Consider the following 13,905-nt stretch of genomic DNA (forward strand, 5'->3'; position numbering starts at 1 on the left):
TCCTCCAAGGTCCAACTCAGCTGCCACCTCCTGCAGGAAGCCTGTGTGAGTTCTGGGGACACAGGGCAAGCAAGACAGCCCAGAGGCTCGCCCTCCCGTGTCTCTGTGTACGAGTCATTTTGCAGTTAGTGACTCACATCTTAGACCTGGTTTTCAGCCATTCTTGTGGTGACCTGAGTCTAAGCCTGCTTGTGTGCCAAGCAGGGACGGTGCTGGGGGCTGGCGTAGGGGCACAGAGATGAAGGAGTGGCTCCCCCCAGTGCCTGGTTTAATGCCTGGCCCCGATGTCCCCTTTATTGTTAGTTAAGGACCAGACGACCACCCAGAAGGAGCATGACCCCAAAGGTCTCAGCCACCTGAACTGGGAGATCTGAACTGGGCGGGGCTGAGATGCAGCGTGCCAGGGGCCAGGTGTCACCCCAGACACAGAGAAGCTCTTTTTCCTAAGGAAATGGAGTCTGGCAGGAGGCCACCTGGGCCCAGGGCCCTCACTGCAGCAGGCCAAGCCACGGAAGGGCGGCACACAGACGTCCGGTGGCTGGAATTGGCTGGAGGCACCATCCTCAGATGTGTTCTTCAAGCCGTGCCCGGCCCTGGGGAAGCAGGGGGGCCTGTGGGAGTGCCCGGTGCAGAAAGGCTGGGGAGGGTCTGAGCAGGCACAGACGGAGGAGGAGAGCGGGTGGCCCAGGCCCCCGGGCTGCCCCCTGTTCCTCTGCGGTCAGCCCTGCGCAGGGCGGAGGGCACCAGGAGACCTGCGGCCAGCCTGCCCGCCGCGTCCTGATCTCTGCCTGCAAGGGTGCTGGCTCAGCACCGCCGTCAGGGGGACTGCGGGGGCCTGCGGCGGGGTAGTCCTAACACTGCCCCAGGGCGCACGACCTTGAGCGAGTTCCGAATCTCCTCCCCAGGACAGTGGAGGAGACAAGCTCCCTTTGAGAGCAAGACAATGGGATATAAAAATGTGGGCTGAGAAAGCTAGAGTGGCGATACCCTTCTGACTTCACTAGCACAGGCCCCCCATTTTCTCTTCCCGCGAACACGGGAGCCCCAGCCTCCACCCACCAAGAGCTGGGCCCAGAGGGCTCCTGCAGTGCAACTTGCAGCCACACGGTGGCACTACTGGCGCTCCTCCTCCCCGTCCCATGTTGCTGGCCGGCCACCTCTGACTGTCCCGCGGACATGCCCACGACAGCTCCCGGACCCTGACTCCCTCGCTCACCCCGCTCCTGCCCCAGGAGAGTGTGGCCTGTGTCCTGGTCGAGTTGAGGTCACTCTCTGGACACCCACTTTCTCAGGGTGACTTTAAAGGGAGCTCCTGGCACCCCTCCCTGCCTCGCCACTGGGTTCCTCCGGGCCCACCCTGGTGTCCCTAACTGGGGTCCAGGTGTGGGGCAGCCTCATCGTCCATCTGAAAGCCTCTGGGCCCCTTGTGCGAATCCATCCTCCTCCCCCGCCAGTTCAGGATGGGGGTTTGAGGTGGCAGGGACTGCTCTGGGTGATTCCTATTTCTGCCCGGCAACTCCACCTGCCATACCAAGGCTCCTCATGTCCCCGACGGTGAAAATGGGGGGCGGGGGTCCCAACACTCCACCCTCCACAGAGCTGCGGGTCCCTGGACGACCCCCTCTCCATTTTCAAAGATGAGACCACAAAGCTCAGGTCACAGTGCACTGGCAGCGGCAGAGAGCAGGGACCTCAGCCCAGTTGTCTCAGAGGGGTGTCCCTCTCCGACCTCGGGTGGGACAGACGGGAGCCCACCTTCCTGGAGTGGAGGCTCTTCCCCTCCACGCAGCCACGACGCAGCTGGGGGCAGCGTGGAGGTTGGGGTGGCTGCCCCACTGGTCCCACCAGCAGGCTTCCGCCACAGGGGGAGGAGGGTGCACGCAGGGCTGTGACCTCCCTGGGAACCTTGGTGCAGGCTGAGCTGAGTGGGACGGCGTGCAGGGGACAGGCAGGAGGAAGGGACACGGCCGGGCTCAACCCTGAGCCTGGGGTCTTTTGGGAAACCGACGCCCACCCCAGGAGCCCTGCCCGAAGCTGCCAGAGGGCCCCCCCGCCCCCGCCCGCAGGGCTGCAGGTGGCCTGGCAGGGGCCGGGGCGGGCCGAGGGCTCGGTGGGGAGGGGGAGCGGCCGGCGGAACGGCCCAGGCCGGGCTGCTGGCGCAGGCCCAGGGACCCGCCCTGGATGGAGGCCCCTCCGGTCCGGGCCCTCCCCCCAGGCCCCTCCCTCCGCTGTTTCCCCGGGGGCAGGGCCGCCCTCACTCGGGGGGCGGGGCGGGGCGGGGGGAGAGGGCGGCCCGAGGGCTCCGCCCCGCCCCCGCCGGCCGCGCCCCTCGGCTCCAGCTGGGCCGCGGCCCGTCGCAGGCACCCGGCTGCAGCTGGAACCCATTACGCCCCCAGCGCCTCCCGGGACGCCGCGGCTAATAAGCGACCCTCTGTAAATGTTAGCAATGAGTCAAGTTTGTGCCGCTGCCGCTTTCCCGTTAGCGGGCGGCGCCCCCGACGCCCCGGGGAGCGGGGCTGGAGCGGGCAGAGGCCTTCCTGGCCTGGGAGGAGCGCTTCCTGGACTTGGCCGCCCCCTGGTGGGGCCTGCGGTGGTTCTCGCCACGCTGCCGGGCCTCGGGTTCCCCGCGTGCACGTAGGGGGTTCAGGGCAGGCCGTGGCTGAGTGCCTTCCAGCAGCCTGTCCTCCCTGGAGGACGGCAGAGGCGCTGGTGGTCTTGGCACCCCCTCCTTGGCTTGGCGGGGAAGGGGCGCCAGGCACATCCTCCCTCCCTTCAAGGGAGGCTGCTGGCTGCGCACCCAGAGTAACGCTGAAGTGGGTCAAGAGGTGGGGGGCGGGGAGCGCTGAGTGAAGGCCCTTCCCCAAGACCGCCCAGGGGACTCAGACACGCAGGTGAAGAGTGGGGCCCCAGCCTGCAGGCCCCAGTTCTCACTCCTGGGGGAGGGCAGTGGAATTCAGTCCCTGGCACTTGCTCAGTGTCTCCCCACCAGAACTGGCCTTCACCAGGTGTCATGCAAGAGCCCCGGTCTTGGGGTGACTGGGCAGCCGGGTGCTGACAGAGGAGGCCTTGTGTCCAGGGAGCGTTCGGGGCGGGTGTGTGCAGCAGAGGCCAGGCTCAGGTCTCAGGAGCGGGGAACAGGCTGAGACTGCACCAGGGCGGAGGTGTTGGGGAGCGACCTCCATCCCCGCCAGCCTGGGCCTGAGGGGCAGAGCCAGGCGGAGGGGCCCAGGCCTCGCGAGGGTCTTCAGGGAGAGCCAGGAAGACCAGAGGAGCACGAGGACAGGCAGGCAGGAGGCTGCGCGGTGGTCACTCACCAGGACCCTGGGCCGGAGGGAGGCTTGGGGAGTCATAGGGTCGGGGGAAGTCCTTGGGAAGCCACGGGAGGGGAGGGGCCGGTGGCCATGGCTCAGTGCAACCCCCCCCCAAGGTGGAGCAGGGCTGAAGGGCGGGCAGGGCGAGGTGGTGACCTAGACTGGGAGTTCTCTGGATGAATGAGCGTTCCTCCACTTCTCCCCTGTCCTCAGAGCAGCGCCAGGACGGACAGGGCACCCTCCCACTTCACAGGTGGGGAAACCAAGCCTTGGGTGACCTCAGCCTCGCCCAGTCCTCTCCAGGCACTTTGCTGCCCTAGGGGAGCCCCGTGGGAGCCCCCACTAACTCCAGTGGGTTCATGGAAGGGGGAGGGGCTGGCAGCTGTCCAGGGACCTGCCAGTCCCAGGTACTTCTAAGTGGGTGTTTTCCAGAAGCTGGAGGACACCGTCCTGAGCCCCACAGCCAGCAGAGAAGACCGGGCGCTGACCATGCGTGGGGAAGGCTGGCAGGCCTCGCCCACCCCTGTGCCTGCCCGCATCCGTGAGATTGTGGCTGGCAGCCTGGGCGAGGAGCCACCACAAGGTGAAGGGAGGTGGTGAGGTGGTGGGGTGGTGGAGTGGGTTGGGGGGACACCCAGGGAGCCACAGAGCAGCCAGTCAGAGTCTAGCGTCAGGGAGCCAGGCCCTCCACTTCCCAGGCCGGGCTGGCCCCTCCCGGCCCATCATCTTCCCTGTGATTGGTGCAGAACCACCCCTCCCACAGCATCACTCACCAGGGTCACCACTAGGCCGCAGGGCCTTCCCCACCCAGAGCTGCACGTGTGTTTGTGACACACCTGTGACCGCCAGTCTTGATTTCATGTGTATTTATATTTCATTAAATGACTGAAAATCCTAAAGGTTGACTCTCAGAAAGCACAGATGCTGAATAGCCCCCACCCTCAAGAGCGAGCTCTGCTCCCCAGCCCCACAGGCCCCTCACGGTGCCCACTAACCTTGTGCCGCTGGCTCCGAGGCTGGGCCCCTGCTCCGGTCGGCCAGGCAGCCTGGTCCCAGAGTGTGCGCATGACTCCCTTGTGCATGGGTCCCAGAGGCCCCTTTCTGTGACAACAGTCAGTCCAGCCTCCTAAAGGAGCTGGGGACCTCACTGTGTGTTAAGGGAAAAAGAAACCCCACCATGTGATTAGAAGAGCAGCTTATTGCTCGGGTACGAGGTTCGGTTACCCTGGATCAGCAGTCCGCACTGCCTGACGCGGGTGGGAGATACCCCATGTCCAGGCCACCCCCACACACCCTGCTTTAATTGGTCTGGGGCTTGCCCTGGGATGGGTCCATATCGGGATGAAACGTGAGTAGGTAGGATAGACATTTGCTGGCAGGAGAGGAAGTAAGGCCAGGAGCAGGAGGTGCAGCTCCCCGACACCAGGGTCTCCCGGGACTGGTCCCAGAAGATGGGGCAGACCAGCAGTGGGGACAGGGCACTGGGGCTGGTGGGCTGACCCTGGGGCGGCTCCTGCAGGGGTGCAGGAGCCGCCAGCCTCCCCAGCCCATGTGCAGGAGGAGAATGAGCTCCTGCAGGAGGAGCTGTCCCGGCTGGAGGACCTGCTGGCCCAGGCGGGCGCCGAGCGAGACGAGCTGGCCAGCAGGTACCATGCAGTCAGCGAGCGGGTGAGTGTGCAGGGGACACGAGGCAGCCAGGGGGTGGCAGCCTGGCCTGGGGTGACCGGTAGAACTGTCAGCGAGTCTCAGGACATGGAATGACAGTGGTCAGCCACGGCACAGCCAAAGCCTGGGCGATGGATGTAGAAACTGAGGCCGGAGTGGAAGGGCGAGAGGAGGACAGGCTCCCGGGGCTCCCCGCCCAACTCGAGCGTTGACTCGTACCCCTCCTGCCTGAAGCCTGGTGCAGCTGGGTCAGTCCTGGCCCACTGGCCCCCGCACCTAGCCCAGCGCGAGCACATGGCCAGCACTCATCCCGCACCTGCTGGGGGGGAGGGGGTAAGGGGAGTAGGGGAGAAGAGCCGAAAAGAACGGACTGGGGTCCTGCTGAGGAGCTGGCTCCACCCTCAGAGCATATGGAGAGCTGGCCCCGCCCCCAGCCCCCCCCCACAGCCAAGGGTGGACAGACCCTTGACACACCCTCAGCCCTAGTCCTCTGTCCTCAGTGCCCTGCGCAGCCGCAGTGCCTTCCAGGGTGACTGGCCAGCTGCAGCCAGAGGCCATTTGGTCAGGACGTGTGGGCCGGGAGGGCCCCCCACTGTCCCCATGGGGAGACCTGCTAGGCCAGAGCCTCTTTCCTGTGTCTGCCGCCCCAAGACATGATGGCTTCTGAGGCAGGACTGGGCTGGGGTGACTGGCCCACGAGGTGGGGTGCTCGGAGCCCCTGCTGGCTGCAGGGCCCCCTTGCTCCACATGGCAGGACAGAGGACCCCACTTTCCAGGTGAGGAAACTGAGGCTCAGGACAGGCCAGAGTTGTCCAGGGCCACACTGCCATTACTGGGGCTGAGACCTGAACCAGGTCTAGCCCTTTGTCTGGTATGACCAGTGACCAGTGCTAAATGCCCAAGGGCCCCGGGCTGGCCTCGTCTTTCCTAGGATCCTGAGGACTTCTGGGGATGGGCGGTGTCACCAGCCCCACAGAGGGGCTCTCTGCCCCGACCCCCAGCTGTTAGCACCCATTCTGGTCACCATCCCCTCTCCTGGGGAGCCCCTCCAGGCAGGACCCAGAGGGTCCTCCTCACCCCAGGCAGGGCCAGGAGCACTTGGATGAGCTGGCCGGCCCCCCCGGCCTGCGCGTGGTGGGGGGGGCGCTCTTCCTAGCACAGGGTGGGGAGATGTTGGGAACAAGCGGACCAGTGGGAATAGAAGCCGCAGAAATCCTGCAGCCGGATTGGGAAACCTCATGAGTCAGTGAGGTCTGAGCTCGCAGAACTGGCAGCCCCACACACGCCGGCTCTCACAGGCACCCGCGTGCAGCCACAGGGGGGCCAGGCCGCCCGGGGTTCCTCCAACAGACGGGCGGGGTGGTGGGGCAGGTGGGGGTGGGGAGGGGTGCAGAGTGACTGCTTCTTGGGCGTCTCCATCCCAGTGGCACCCGCCCCTTCCCAGGCTCCAGCTAAGCCCTCCGGCTCCACTGGTGGCTAAGGAGGGGTCACTCACTTCTATACTGGGCCCCAGGCCCACAGGTGTGGCCTCCAGTGCCCTGATCTTCCTGCCTCAGACTCCCACCCGCCAGCCTGTGGGGCCTACGTCCCCCTCCTCAGACACCCCAGAATGTGCTCTGGGTCAGCATATCTAGGCAGACCCCCCAACACCTTCTTTTCCCCAGAGCCCCCGTCCCCACCTTCCCAGGCTCCAGCAGACTCTGAGGCAGGCCTGGCCCAGCTTGGACAGACCCCTCCCCACTAGGCCCACTTATAGTGGCTGTGGTCCCCACCAGCCCTCTGGGCCAGGCCCCAGGAACAGACGAGAGGTGCGAGCACAGGCCGGAGGGGTGGCTGGAGGGGTGGGACCCCACGCTCACTCCCCCTCAGGGGGCTGACCCAGCTATGCACTGCATCTCCACTATCCTGCCCAATGTGGCCAGACCAGACCCTGGGGCCCTCCTCAGCCCACGTGGGCACTGGACCCAGGGCCAGCGTGTGGACGGCTGCCCCTCTGACCCCGCTCACCAGACCCAGCTCAAACCCAGCCCCGATCCCAGCCTGATGTCCACTCTGACTGTGGAAGCCAGGGGAGCCCTCTCACCCACCCCTGGGATGGCTTTGTGCCTAAGCTGCCCTGCCCGGTGGTTGGGCCGGGAAGCAGCCAGCCAGGTGGACTATCACCTCTCCAGCTGCAGGCCCGGCTGGAGACCACTGAGGCTCGGCTCCGGAGGTCGGAGCTGGAGCACAGCGTGGACCTGGAGGAGGCCCTCAGCCGTCTGGAGGCTGCTGAGCAGAGGTGAGGCCAGGCAGGTGGGGTAGACAGGGCTGCAAAGTGACTCTAAGTCAAATTTGCCTGTAAGAGCCAGCTGCAGGTGTGGGGTCAGGTCAGGGTGGGGAGGAGGACCAACCTCTGTGGCCTCAGGTGTTGGTGCAGGTTCCAGAGGTCATGAGGGTCCCCCTGACACCTGCTGGGGCCAGTGCTCTGGCCTATACTGCAGGCAGGTGGCCGAGCTGCCCATGGCTCAGCTGGCCCAGCCAATCCTGGGTGCCCGTGTGCACTGCCCTCCAGCCCTGTCCCCCTCCAGCCCTGACTCCCAGGCCCCTTTGGCTTCAGGCCACTCTGAGTTCATGGTCAGGGGCTCATTTGCTCATCGTTGGTAGATGTGTATCACACCCCAGCCCCACAGAGCTAGCCCAAGCCCTGGGCCCTGGGCCACGGGCCACGGGCCACGGTTCCCGAAGGGAAGGACATCTCTCCGTGCTCTCTGCAGGGAGGGCTGAGCCCCGGAGGCCGGCTCCAAATCCAGTCCTGGGGAGGGTTAAGCCATTTGTGGAAGACTTCTTGTACTTGGTTCATCCTCAGGGACTCTGGAAAAGGAAGAAAAGTGCTGAGAAGCATTTTGAAAACCAGTTGTGAGGAAAGAGTAGGGAGGGAGAAGCGATAAATAAGCCAAGAGGAAGCTGATGCCCTAGGAGCAAAGAAAGTCATTGTGGCCTCCCAGCCTGGCAGGAGGTGTGGCCCCTGGAGGCTTGGGGTCCCTGACTGCAGCCACAAGGAGAACTGCCCCGTATGGGGGGAGCCCCCATGGTCACTGAGGGGCTGCCCCCTCCACGGGGCATGCCTGACTCCCTCTCCTGCTGTGAGGATGGGGCCTCCTTCCCAGCCCTGGCACCCTCGATAGCTGCTCCCAAGCCCTGGCCCCCTTGCAGGTCTCAGGGTTCCCCTCCACACCCAGAAGGGAGGAGAAGGCTACAGCTGTGGGGGCAGAGCCAGGAGGGCTCCGGGGGGGCGGAAGGAGCGGGGAGAACAGGTGTCTCTGAAGGAGGAGGGGCCAGGGTGACACCCAGATGGGGCCACTGGGGACCTGTTGCAGGTCGTCAGGGCTGCTTTGGGGCAGTTTTGGGGGCTGCAAATTGAGCCCCAGAGGTTCGGGGCCTGGGTCTCTGAGCCCCCTGTGAGGGGAAGCCACCCAGTCACGGCCACGCGGCTCTAATCCTGCCCGTCCAGGAGCACTGGCCTCTCCCAGGTGAACACGCTTCTACGGGAGCAGCTGGAGCACATGAAGAAGGCGAATGACAGGCTGGCGCAGGAGCTGGCCGGGACGGCGCGCAGCGTGCTCCGGCTGCGGGCCAAGCTGGAGCTGCGGGAGGCGCGGCGCTGGACCCGGACGGAGGTGCTGCCTGCTCTCGCCCGGCTGCGGAGGGGCGTCTGGTGCCTGTGGCGGGGGCGGGGGGGGCAGCAGGGACTGGGGCGGGGGGGGGCGGGCTTCAGCTGTGGCTCCTCCTGGGGGTAAGGCCACAGCCCACTGCCACACACGCCCCCGACTCAGCCACAGCGTCTGCTGAGTGGGGGACCCCAGGGTGGAAAGGTACCCCTTCTTGAGAGAAGGACCCCGTGGCCAGACTCGGAAGTGGAATGAGGCCGAGACGTGGCTCTGGCGTGGCCGCCCTGCTCTTGAGGGAGACGCTGCGGAGGTGACCCGCCTTCCCACTCTGGTGGCTGAGCTCTCGGCTCTGACTCCGTGTCCTGCCGGTTCACCAGGAAGCACAGCTGGGGGCGTTCTCTTTGTTTATCCCATTTAGGGTTCATCTGGATTCTGTTCTTTCATTATTTGGGGAAAGGAGCCAGTCCCTCTTTCACTATCGCCCAGGCTGGCCGGCTCCCCGCCCCACCCCTAGCCGTCCCCCATGTTCCTTCTTTTTATCGCTCTGGCCTGTATTTTGGATAATTTTTTACATCTACCTTCCTGGTCGACAATTTTCCGGTGTCCAAACCCTGTAAACCCATCTACTTGGCCTAAACTCTAATTATTGTATTTTTCATCTTTAAAAATTCTGGGTTTTGTTCTGAGTATTTTCCATATACCTTACTTTTTGTTTTTAATTAAAGTGTAGTCAGTTACAGCATGTCAACTTCTGGTGCACAGCGTAATGTTTCAGCCGTACATACACGTACAGATATTCGTTTTCATATTCTTTTTTATTAAAAGTTATTATAAGTTATTGAATATAGTTCTCTGTGCTACACAGAAAAAACTTGTTGTTTATAATATTTTATATATAGTAGTTAATATTTGCAAATCTCGAACTCCCAATTTATCCCTTCCCACCCCCTTCCCCGACCCCGTAACCGTAAGATTGTTCACTATGTCTGCGAGTCTGTTTCTGTTTTATAGATTAGTTCATTAGTGTTTTTTCTTTTTTTACATTTCACATATGAGTGATACCATATGGTATTTTTCTTTCTCTTTCTGGCTTACTGTGTGTAGAATGACAATATCTAGGTCCATCCACGTTGCTGCAAATGGCATTGTTTTATTCTTTTTATGGCTGAGTAGTATTCCATTGTATAAATACACCACAGCTTCTTCATCCAGTCGTCTGTGGATGGACACAGGTTGCTTCCATGTCTTGGCTGTTGTGAATAGTGCTGCTGTGAACATCGGGTGTGTGAAGATATCTTACTCAACTCCTATCTTCAAACCTCTTGCGTGTTTGTTGATGCATGCTAAAAAACAGTTATTTTGTAGTCTGTGTCTGAGGTTTTTGTGTCTGAAGTTCTCCGAGGTCTGAGTCTATTGTTTTTGCTGGTTTTTGACGATGGTGCTGTGTTCCTTTGTGTCTTTGGTGGTTTTTTAAATTGTTTTAAACTAAGAGCTGCTTATCCTTGGGACTCTGAAATTCTTTGAAACCTGGGACTGAATGTGGTATGTTCCCCAAAGGATCTCCATTTGCTTCTGACAGGTTCTTAGTGGCTCTGACAGTCTTTGGGGCCACGCTGAAGTAAATTTTCAGCCTTAGGGTTTTGTTGTGTGTGTGTATGTTTTTTTTTCTAAGCCACTCAGGTTTTGTGACTTCAGGCTGAAAACTGCATCAAGGCTAACCCTGGGCTCAGACCCACAGGGAGATTTTTCCTTCCTGTCTTGCTCCCTCCAGGCTGCTGGGACAGAAATACCACAGGCTGAGGGGCTTATAAACAGCCATTTCTTTCTCACCGTTCTGGAGGCTGGACGCCCCAGGTCAGGGTGCCAGCCTCTTCAGTGTCCAGTGAGGACCACTTTCTGTCTATGAGCTCACACGGTGGAAGGGATGAGGACACTGTGGGACCTCTTTTCCTAAGGGCTCGGACACCATTCATGAGGGCGGAGCCAAAGCCCCACCTCCAGTGGCCACCCCCTCGGGGATTAGGGCTCAACATGTGAGTGGTGGGGACCCGACGCTCGGTCCGCAGTACCTGCTTCCCGGGTCCTGCAGGCAGGCGTGTGTGTGTGTCTGGGCGCGTGCACGCTGGGCACCCACCTCCAGCACACCGGAGTGCGGCTTCGGGGGGGCCACGTCTGTGTGAGGCGACGCCCTCTGGGGTGGGCCCAGGCTTCCCCTCTGTCCCCAGAGCCCTGTGGTCAAGGAAACATGTCTAAGTGCTCAGTTTTGCGAGTTCCTCTCAAGTCTCTGATTTTACCAGTTTCTGGCCTGAGCGTTCCTCACCATGTAGGTCGGCCTGGCTCTGTGTTCAAGAAGCTGTAAAGTCTGGAGTCTAATGTATTTCATTGTTGTTGTTGGACAGGCTGGCCCCGGCATCTGCCTCTCTGCGTTGCTAATTCCTGCTCTTTGCTGAAGACAGCCGGGTGGGATAGGGTGCGAGGGTACGGAAGGCTCTCCCAGGCTCAGAGGGGCCTTCCCCGCAGAAGGGTGTTACTGGGCCCCATGGGCCATCTCAGATGTGGGGTCAGGGAGGGGGATCGGCAAAGCTTCATGAAAGAAGAGGTGGGTGTAGGGGTCTTGAGCTGGAGAACCGTCAGGACACGAATGTACTCTGTCTAAAGCAACTTCGCAGGGTGGCGCATGGGCTGCCACTGGCGGAGAAGAGCGAGGGGACTGGAAAGCACTGGGCATGTTACCTCTGGGCCCTCTAGGGGCCCTGGAGGTCGGCACTCGGGGGACAGCCCAGGACAGGGACTGGGAAGGCAGCGTGGAGACCCAGGGCTTAGGCTTCGTCCCCAGCAAGGCTGGCACCGCTGGCCACATGGGGCCCCACCCCATGCCCTCCCCGGCACCCACCTACAGCCTGACTCTCTAAATCTCATCTCAAGGTGGCTTCCCTGCCTCCCCCATCTCCACATCCATGCGCTCCTAATGGCTCTGTCTCCCTGGCATCTTCAAGGGTCAGGCCTCACACCTGGACATCTCAGGAGTCCTTCAGGAATGGGAGTTACCCTCTTGGTCCTGAAGGAGAAGGAAAGGCCTGTCTTGTTATGTCATTTCCACTCCCACCCAACTGTCTGGGTGGGGGCAGCTGAGTGCTGCCCACATTCCCACAGGGAGACCAGGCTGAGTGGGTCCTGGATCTGGGCAGAAGCTGGGAGTGTCACCTCCCTCCCCAGGCCCTCTTGGGAGATAAGCTGGTGGGAGGGGGCTGCGGGGTGGTAAGTGATGGTGGTCTGCCCCCAGCCCCCAGGAGCCACCCAGCCCAGCGCTTGGGTGAGCAAGTTGTCAGAGGGTGCCTGGGGTGGCAGGGCTCCCAATCCCCTCAGTGCCTGGCCACCGCCTGAGGTGGACATAAGCCTCTGGCTTTCAGACTCGGCATACACGCCCTGGGGAGCCCCAGGCTGTCCTCCTCCTGTGGAGACAGGTCACAGCACTCCGTGGACACCTGGCTGAGCTGCGTGCAGCCACCGAGAGGTAAGAGCCAGCCACCCTGCCCGCCTAGAGCCAGGTGTGGGCTCCATCAGGGCAGGAGAGGTGGGCACTGAGCCCTCCAGGCTCCTCCCACCGGTGCAGCAGCTCTGGAGCACGAGCCCCTCACCCAACCCTGTCTGGCCCTCGGGATGGCCTGATGGGAGTGGTGGAGAGGGCAGGAGAGGTGGGCAGTGGGGGAGATGGACAGACGGACAGAGCAAGGGGGGTGCAGGGAAGAGTTGAGAGGGCAGGCCCACTGGGGAGATGCTGTGGGAGCGGGTGGATCTACCAAGACGGAGCTTCCGGGTCCCTCCCGTCCTTGCCAGGCACGTCCCACGGTCTGTCGTGGGTCCCTGAGGCTCGGATGGTCAAAGTCCCGCCCAAGGTGGACAGCCTGTCCTGTTCTCCCTGGCCCAGCCCCTGCTCACCTGTCCCCAGCTGTGACGTGGGGACTGTTGATGCCACGCATGCCCCTGCCAGCAGACCCTGCCTCTCCCAGCGGCTTGGAGCCTAGGGGCCCAGAGCCCACAGATGGCCCTGAGGCTCAGCGGGGGCCGCCCACGTTCCCCAGGGGCCTCGCTGACATGCGAGCTGATACAGCCAGGACGGCCCGGCGCCTGCGCACGGCCTGCCTGAACCTCAGCTGCGACCTGCGGCTGGCGGCCAGCAGCCCGGCCAGCACCCTGGAGCAGCAGCTGCGGGACAAGGTGCGGGAGATGCAGCAGCTGCAGGGCCGCTGGGACGCGGAGAAGGTGGCCCTCCAGGCCAGGTGGGTGCAGGAGAGCAGAGGAGAGGGGGCCGCTCGCGGCCCGTCCGCCCAGCGGCCGCGGTCCTGGGGCTCCCGCAGTGCAGTTCTACCTGCTCCCGCACCCCGCGCTCTGCCCCCAAGGCGCCCTCCCCGAGGCCGCCCGGGCTCGGAGTCGCCGCCCCCAAAGGCGGGTAAGCCCAGACCTCCTCAGTCACCCCCGGGGGCAGCGTAGCGCCGACTCTGCCTGTTTCCACGAACCCAGCTGTGATCACACTTGGACAGTCCCCTCGTGGCTGGTTCCCAGAAGTGGGGTTTTCAGGCCTAAAAGCACATTCTTCCAGGGGTGGCCGCTCGTTTGGAGGCACACGGTGTAAAGAGCGGAAGCAGGCGGGGGGCCGGGTGGTTCTGGACACAGATCCCGCGCCGGGGCGTGGAAGTCTCGCCAGAGGGCGGCTTCTGCAGACGCGGGAGGCGGCTCCCTGGTGAAGGCCTAGCACCGCCCCGATGGACGCGGGGCTCGCGGGGCCGCCACTGCTCTGCCAGGAGCGAGCCCACCCTGCCCTCGGGGCTGCTGAGTCCAGCACACGCCAGCCAGCCCCCAGGGAGCACCCAGGGGCAGCGCCCAGGGCCGGAGCGCAGTGGGTGGTGCCGGGGCGGCCAAGGCGCTCTGAGAGGAAAGCCTCCTGGAAGGAAGGACATCACTTGCTGTTAGATTCACGGCGGCAGAGGGGCTCCGGGCAGAGGCACCGCCGGGGCAAAAGCTCAGAGGAGGACCCCGCTCCCCCCGCCCCCCCCAGCCCAGGACCAGGACCGGGCAGGGCCTCAGGAAGCCACACCGTGGGGCACTGGGGCTGGAGAGCTGAGTCAGGGTCAGGCTGGGGCCCTGAATGCCAAACTCCCGAGAAAGCAGGAGCCATTGAAGGTTCTAGAGCAGGAGAAAGATGTCTGACCAGAGTGGAGGCGGAGGCCCACTCAGACGGAGGTGGCCAGTGCCAGCAGGCCGGCCGCACCACAGGAGGAGGC

General features: G+C 63.1%; 1 protein-coding gene across 1 annotated transcript in view; it reads left to right on the plus strand.

Moving 5' to 3' along the window:
• The window catches only part of CROCC2 (ciliary rootlet coiled-coil, rootletin family member 2), a 61,494-nt gene that overhangs the window by 3,390 nt on the left and 44,199 nt on the right, over positions 1 to 13,905 (plus strand). Inside the window, exons 2-7 of the mRNA XM_072960693.1 lie at positions 3,744 to 3,894; positions 4,831 to 4,979; positions 7,148 to 7,254; positions 8,467 to 8,632; positions 12,034 to 12,137; positions 12,706 to 12,903. Of these exons, the coding sequence (XP_072816794.1) occupies positions 3,744 to 3,894; positions 4,831 to 4,979; positions 7,148 to 7,254; positions 8,467 to 8,632; positions 12,034 to 12,137; positions 12,706 to 12,903 (875 nt within the window). The remainder of the gene's footprint in view (positions 1 to 3,743; positions 3,895 to 4,830; positions 4,980 to 7,147; positions 7,255 to 8,466; positions 8,633 to 12,033; positions 12,138 to 12,705; positions 12,904 to 13,905) is intronic.

Source organism: Vicugna pacos, chromosome 5, assembly GCF_048564905.1.
Source record: "Vicugna pacos chromosome 5, VicPac4, whole genome shotgun sequence".
Classification (NCBI taxonomy): Eukaryota; Metazoa; Chordata; class Mammalia; order Artiodactyla; family Camelidae; genus Vicugna; species Vicugna pacos.